This window comes from Cibotium barometz, chromosome 39 (assembly GCF_041138505.1).
Source record: "Cibotium barometz isolate CiBa-2024 chromosome 39, ASM4113850v1, whole genome shotgun sequence".
Taxonomy (NCBI): Eukaryota; Viridiplantae; Streptophyta; class Polypodiopsida; order Cyatheales; family Cibotiaceae; genus Cibotium; species Cibotium barometz.
The window spans coordinates 6,765,266-6,772,899 of record NC_141084.1 but is presented as its reverse complement, the minus strand read 5'-3'; the positions used below and the strand labels follow the sequence as shown (position 1 = coordinate 6,772,899).

At 42.3% G+C, this 7,634-nt stretch overlaps 1 protein-coding gene across 1 annotated transcript; it reads left to right on the top strand.

Annotated features, from left to right (window-relative positions):
• The first annotated feature begins 2,221 nt into the window (after positions 1–2,221).
• Positions 2,222–6,945, top strand: LOC147615660 (DNA polymerase epsilon subunit B-like). Its single transcript, XM_086777961.1, has 13 exons — positions 2,222–2,533; positions 3,076–3,226; positions 3,739–3,892; positions 3,988–4,120; positions 4,263–4,339; positions 4,535–4,639; positions 4,790–4,870; positions 5,160–5,290; positions 5,380–5,474; positions 5,576–5,675; positions 5,805–5,919; positions 6,225–6,335; positions 6,494–6,945. Exons 1-13 carry the CDS (start codon positions 2,362–2,364, stop codon positions 6,632–6,634), a joined length of 1,566 nt encoding a protein of 521 aa, XP_086634087.1. The 5' UTR covers positions 2,222–2,361; the 3' UTR covers positions 6,635–6,945.
• The last annotated feature ends 689 nt before the right edge of the window (positions 6,946–7,634 follow it).

Sequence of the window (7,634 nt, the reverse complement as noted above, 5' to 3'; positions counted from 1 at the left end):
CTTGCTACCACATGCTCTTGAAGCAGGAATCACATAAATACTCCGTCTCACACCATTACGGGCGCCCATCCAAGTTGTAGCTTTGGACACTATTGCTTCATATCTTGAATGTATGACCCTTTGGTGTATCTACCGTGACTCCTTGATGTAAGATAATGGCAGTAGCTCTTGTTAATCCTAGAATTGGATTAACAAGTTTACATCGACTAAGGACGGGTTTTTGATGTCAAATGTGTGGAACCATACTACACGGCGAGAAGCCATTTTTTGGCCTAGTCCATTAGTTGTGTAGCAATGGAAGCCTGTGAAACAGCTCTAGGGTATGCCCAATAATGTGTCGTAGCCTTAATTAATTTGTATAGAATAAGGGTAGAGACCTAGACTAAGGTGCAAGTCAATTGTGGGCACTGACCAAGTGTGAACGGACCACACTTATCTTTATAAGTCAAACTTCTCTACTTTCTAATGGACCATACATTGTATTATCTAGAACTTTGTGATGTTTCTCCCATAAGCATGCGTGTGTGTGTGTGTGAGAGAGAGAGAGAGAGAGAGAGAGAGAGAGAGAGAGGAAGTCATTCCCTTCAAGAGCATGAAGAAGGTAAATCATTGAAAAAACGATGGAGAGAGAGAATTGGGCACATATGGTCTAGATTTATGGCACATGCTAAATATCTTGTTTTTCAAAGTAAAGGCTATTTATATTAAGAGGTTAGAAAGAGTTACATCAGATAAAGAGTTTTCACCAGCATAATATCCTTGGTGATTGCTATCTCTCTCAACATCATCATGTCCTGGATTGAGCTTGTCATCCTACCTTTGCTCTCATGTAGTTGGGCTATCTTGGTTTCCAAGTCTCTCAATCTCCTTTGGATGAATCTTTCACCTGCATGTATCACACGATCTTTCAGCCAGATCTAATAAGTAGGCTTACTGTTATAAATGAAGTCCAATTTGTTTAATCATAGGCACCAAATCATTTAAGACCTCAACACAACCCATAACTCCATAAAACACCCAATGCTTTCCCATAGAACCAGGTTTTTCCAACCTAGGGACATGCCATTCCAAGCCTAAATATAATTTGCAAGAGAGTTAAAGCATCTTTTGGCTTGTGGGTAGTGGATGCAGAGATGCATCTCATCCTCCATAGCTTGGCATCTATGACATTTACCATCCCCAATGTTTATACTGAGAGCTCTCTGCTGAGTCCAGATGGCTATATGCATTACCAGCTAGGCTAGGCAGGCCTTCTTTGGTTCTACATACTTATTCCATAGTTTACCAAAGAGGAAGTACCATTGTGATCTTTCCCACATAAGTCCCCATCTCTTGTTAAGTTTTCAATGCACAGGGGGAGCCCTATGCTTGTTGGCATTGATGGGCAACAGGTTAGTATGTGACCTCCACTAGAAGGCTTGGGGGTGTGGTAGATCTCTAATAGAGAGTAACCAGTCTGTTTGACTCCACAAGCTAATCCTATCCCTAATGAGTTTTAACTCTGACTTAGAAACATTGTTAATCCTTATCAACTCTACTTTGGATAGCCATGTGTTATTAGAAGTATCCCACACATCCCACCAACTGCATATACCTTTCTTATGCAACCTAAGAGCAGCCTCAGCCTTGTTCTCATTGATGGGGGAAGGGGCAAAAAAGGCCACCAAATTGAGTCTCTGCTATGGAGGCCCCATGTGTGGCTAGGTTTTTATGACATGACAAGGTCCCCTTTCACTGCATTCAATGCTCACCACATGGATTTGACAAGAGAGCTACCAATAGGTTTGATGTGGAAGCTATTCTTGTGAGGGGTAGAAGATTCTTCCATATGGGGAGTTTTTTAAGTTTGAATTGGTTAGGGGAAAGGAGATCTCTTGCTAAACCCTAGCCCCTTGCATGCATGCAAGTGTCATCTCTACCGGGAGAGGACCGACTCTCCAATTTTTTTCTTCTTTGAGGTCCTCACATGTTAAATTTCTATTTTATTAAAATGATGAGAGATTTACTTGCAATAAACATGCATTACTTTCTAGTACGAGTTTGGCTCCTTTATTTAAAACAGTCCGCGTTGTCGATAGTGTAGGGCACTGTGTCCGGACACAAGTTTGTTCCAAAAAGACATGACGGGCGGACGTCTGTGAGCATCACAAGAAAATGGCGGGAACACTTGAAATGTGAGCGCCGGTGCCATCAGATGTATGATCTCTGTAGCAGTCGAAAGCCGAGGATTTTGAGCAAATCGCAACCTGGAAGAAAAATAGCAGGGTTTGGGAAACAGAGGTTTGAAGACGTTGCATCAGCGTAGGGCTTAACCTGAAGAGTTTGCACCGAGAGAGAGAAAGAGAGAGAGGAGCCATAGCCATGGGGCCTGAGGCCCAGCAGCGCATGAGGAAAGCACAGCAGAAGTTCCGGCTGCGTGGAGTCACCCTTACCCTCGACGCCCTCAAGGCCGTGGTCGCATTTCTTAACGATTCTTCCGGCCCGGATGACGATGCCTTGGAGCATATCGCGCAGGAGCTCGACAAGATGCCATGTAAAACCCTGAACCTAAACACTATCACTGTCTCATTTGCCCTAACCCTAACCCTATTTCAAACTCGTTACACATCTGCCTTAACCCTAAAACTTATTTTTGTCCTAATTTGTCTGCAATTTTGCTTCTGTGCTAACCCTAACCTAATCCCTCTTTCTCTGAATTTTGTCATTCTCTGAGTGTTTGTTTGCTTGACTGTAAGCTTACCCTAGTCTCAATCCCAACATTGATTTTTCTTTCGATTTTTGTCTGCATATCTACCTTACACCTAAAGCTTCCACTTTGCTGGAGTCTTGGCCGTATCTTTGCTTTGATCCTTACCCCAATAGCTCCTCCTATCTGAGCTCTATCTTGCAAAATGATCTAAGTCGAAATCGTAATCCTCTTTCTCGGAGGTATTGTCTGATTGACCTAAACCCAGCTCTTTTCCCGCACATTTCGCCCTCACCCTCACCCTCACCCTCACCCTTTACTTCTTTTTTTCATACTTTTGTTGCCTGCATTTGTGGCCCATAACTGAATGGTTTCTCTTCTCTTTACAGTGAAAAGCAACGTTCTGAGCAAGGAGGCCATCCAGGATGTGCTAGCTTCCCTAACAGGAAGCTTCTATCAGGATCAGAACGTGCTTTGTATTATTGATGCCTTTGAAATCCCTAGGCTGCTCTATGATCCCATTCGAAAGCTTTTCTACAGGTAAAGGACCTATTGCTTTCTATATATTTCCTGTTAATTTTTTACCTCTATGTTTCCATAGCTTCAATCAATGTAGATATTAAAGAGGGGGACGGTTGCTTTTTTATGGGAACATATGTCGTTCCCAAGCTTATGCTGAAACCCTTCACTCCCTAACTCACATCAGTGTTACAATAACTAAGTTGAACCAGAGACTAGATGATATTTATACGGAGGACAAGGGGTCCTGATGTCAGGGTTTAAGGACTTCTACCATGTCGTCATATGACCTTATACCGGTACGGTGATTCTGTAGGGTCCTTTTCTTTACATACCCAGGTACCAGGAAATGGGGCTATTGACCTCCTTAGTCTCCTGTGAGTGCTCTGTATCTCGTTTCACCATGTGTGTGTGTGTGTGAGAGAGAGAGAGAGAGAGTGTGCCCTGAGTGCATGCAATTGGGAGAAACACCTTGCATAGTGGAGAATTAAATGCTATTTGAAATTTTATTATTTGCCCTCTCCATGGTCCAGGTGTGCAGGGGACCTGCCGATTCATGGGAATGCAGAGTCTAAGGCGTCACTCTACCGAGATAGACTACAGCTTCTGCAGCAGAGGCTTATTCGAGACAAACACTTTGCCAAACCTGCATTCAATTTTGAGGGCACTCGAGCTGGTAGCTGTGAGGTGAGCATTCCTCAACTTTTAATTAATTTTTGAGATCGATTTTCAGTAATGTGGTTCAGAAGGCTCTAGCTTGTTGACTCACAACTGTAATACAGATGACACCTTTGCAATCTCTGATAGGCTGCACTGGAAGAAGATGGGTTATGGGCGTAATTTCACAGCTGGAGGATGGAATGTTTTTCCTAGAAGATCTCACTGCTTCAATTCCTATTGATTTGTCCCAAGCAATATCCTACAATACTGTGCTTTTGGATTTCTGTCCAAAACATACCTCTGTGTGGTTAATATTATAGAGTTTCTGCCTGTGTTCCGACAGTTTGCCTAGACAAAACCAGCATCTAATTATCCGCCCTTAACTGAAATCTCTACAAGATAACAACTGGTTTGTTTGTTGAGAACACCATCATTGTTGCAGAAGGAGAGTTGCAGCCAAATGGCACATTTCGGGTGAGTTTGCCCCAGATTGGATTTTTGAGCTGCTGCATTGCATTATATGGGTTTTGAACCAGTTTGGTTGTCTTAGCTGACACTTTTAGATGCTGTCACTATTCAGTCTTTTGAGCAAATTAAAATGTTTGATCAAATGCAGCTTCTTCTAGGGATCTTTCAGTGATATCTCAGCTTTTCGTGAACTGCTCTCAGGTCCTTACTTGCGGATTCCCTCCGATGGAGAATAGAAGTGTGTCACTCTCTGTTGCAGCAGGCTTGGACTTCTTCGGTGGGGGTGCCATAGCAGCGGAAGAACGAGTATCCTTTGTTGCTTACTAAATGGTTGGTATAGTCATAAAAAGTGATGAAAACAGCCATATTGCGACAAGTTACAAGCCTTTGTTGATAAGAACTCCTCTAAATATTAGGACTGGTGCTTTTCTTGAGAGCTCTTTGACTCAACTTCAGCTTCGTCTAGAAAAAATGGAGAGGAAAGCTGTCAATGACATGTTTGTCATTCTATCTGATGTTTGGCTAGACAATGCCGAGGTCTGTCTTCACCATCTGGCACAATATTGACAAGACGCCTTCATATGTTTGTGTGTCAGATCCATAACATGTAGCTTGTGCGTTTGTGTGCATGTGCTTGTCCATGTGTGTGCATATGTGTGTGAGGGTGTGCATGTGTGAGATTAGTAGAGAGAACCCATCAAAATGTTTCATACCAATATGCTGTATGGGGTGTGGTGTGCCTTCTTGTATGGTCACTAGAGAATTAAATGAAAAGTTTTAGTTGATGTTAATGTCTTGAACTGTTTGCATGTCTTGTGCCAAACAGACCTTTGAAAAGCTCACAACTGTCTTTGATGGCTACGAAACAGTAGATGTGGTTCCCTCTCTTTTTATTTTCATGGGGAATTTCTGCTCACATCCATGCAATCTGGCCTTTCATGACTTTACAGGCCTCCGGTAAGCGCTGTGAAAATGTTGTTAACCTTGGTCTCAAGAGAGCAGCAGCTTAAGGTTCTCACTATAAAAGTGGTCTCGTGATTATGTAGGTCCCAGTTCAACAAGCTTGGCGTGATGATTGCTGCTCATCCTCGGATAAAGGAGAAAAGCAAGTTTCTTTTCATACCTGGTCCAGAGGATCTAGGTGAAGGATTAGGCTTTGCAGCACACACATGGCTTTATTTTACATGTTTGCTATTGTGTGGTACGGCTGTTTGATGACGTTTCATTATTCTGTCTTTTAAGGACCTGCAAATGTGCTGCCCAGGCCAGCTCTTCCTAAAATGTTCTCAAAAGAGATCCTCAATCACCTTCCAGATGCAGTTTTTTCATCAAATCCCTGCAGGTAAGTGCTGCTATGCTGCTAAATCAATGGGAATTGTCTAAGGGTGTGGGAGGGTGGTTTTCTTCATAAATTTTGGAATTACTGAGGGTATTCAGCTTACGTAGACGCCTGTCTTGACAACAATTTCAGGATAAGGTTCTACACACAAGAGATCGTGTTGTTTCGCCAGGATTTGCTCTATCGGATGCGCCGATTGTGTGTGCTTCCACCATCAGAAGAGGAGACCAGTGAGCCCTTCGAGCATGTACATCTTCCACTCTTGAATTGAACTTAATTGGGATTTATATTCTTTGTTGCAGGAGGCTATGCTAGCAGGTTTCTTTTACACTATTTTCTCAACTATGTTGCCATTTTATGTCAAGACACTACTACTGTCTACGGTGTCTTGAGTATGCCAGACATACCAGATAAAGCTCAAGAATGGTGGTCTTGAAAAAGGGTTGTGCACATGTTAATCTTTTTTTTTGGTAGTGGTGGGCGCTTAGGACGTGTGTATCCAATGGGCAATATTGCTGTTTAACCTGGGTTATTGGGCCTTTCTTTGATCAGCTTGTGGCTACGATCGCCCATCAGAGTCACCTCTGTCCCCTGCCATTGACAACTCAACCAATTAGCTGGAACCATGATCATGCTCTTCGCCTTTATCCAACTCCTCATACAGTATGTGTACTGCTTATTCCTGGCTTTCATTAACTATTAAATGTTTTGTTTATTTGGCTTTTTAATCTGTTCAATCAGTGTGCAAAAGCTAGCCCTCTCCACTGTTCCATGGTTGAAGTGCATTCCTTGCATAACTATGGTGGCATGCTTTGGAACAGGTGGTGCTTGCCGACTGTTCAGAGCAGAAGGTTTTCAAGTACACTGGATTGACTTGCATTAATCCTGGCTCCTTTGCCAATGATGGTACTTTTATAGCCTACCGCCCTGCTACAAGTGAAGCAGAGCTTTCTGCAATTTGAGACACTGTTTTGTAGCTCTGCACTCAGAGCCTCGCTCTAAGGAAGGAGTCTTATGACCTTTTAGAGCAAGGCTGTTTCTGTACACATTGGGGCCCCACGACACTACTACTCAATAGAGATCCTGTGTAACATCAATTCTTGGGCCAGTATAGATAAACAAAAACTTTCCTGGCTATGTTTTTCTACATGGTATGCTAAAATACACCATGCCGGGCCTTTTGGCTATGTTGTCTAGATTTACATGGTATACTACAAGGACTTTGCTGGCTATGCGAACTCTACATGATATGCCAAAACATTCATTTCAGAGTTTGTTTTGAATCACATGCCAGTGTCACTTCATAGTATTTATGTACATATTTAAGCCAAATAAATCTACTAGAAAATTATACAGGTTTATGTCAAGGTATTATGCACATAGACTTTGAATTAAATGGTATATAAGCTAAATGAACTTTGTGGAAAAGTATATATCCTCACATAGCCTCCCTGTAGCTTAGGAAAGTAAGACAACATTTGGACAACCTACCCAACGTGAATAGCATCCTTTTTGGATGTGCTAGGTAGGACTTTGGAAACTTCACATATCTGGCTAGGCACAAATAGCAAATAATAATTTGCGCTTTCTGTAGACGTGAAGGAAAAATTACTCACGATTCTATCAAAGTGGCTAGGTTGTATCTGTTGTTTGGCCAGAGTCTTGCTAATCTTTGGCATGGCTCTGTCTTTAGAGAGAGTACTGTGAAGAATTGGTGAGAAAGTTGTGAGCAAGAAGGTGGGTTGAGAGTGTGCGTGTTTTAGGTCCTTGTGCTCTTTTTTGCAATGCTCCTTGTGCTCTTTTTTGCAATGCTCTTTCCTCTTTCCTTCCTTTCTTGGGGTATTGCTAGTGAACGATGTGTATGTAGACGTTCATGCCTGACATCTAGATTTGTAAGAGGTTTTTTCCTTCGTTGCGAGTGTTTTTGATGCTATAGTTGCTACTGAAGTTATAAATGTCATA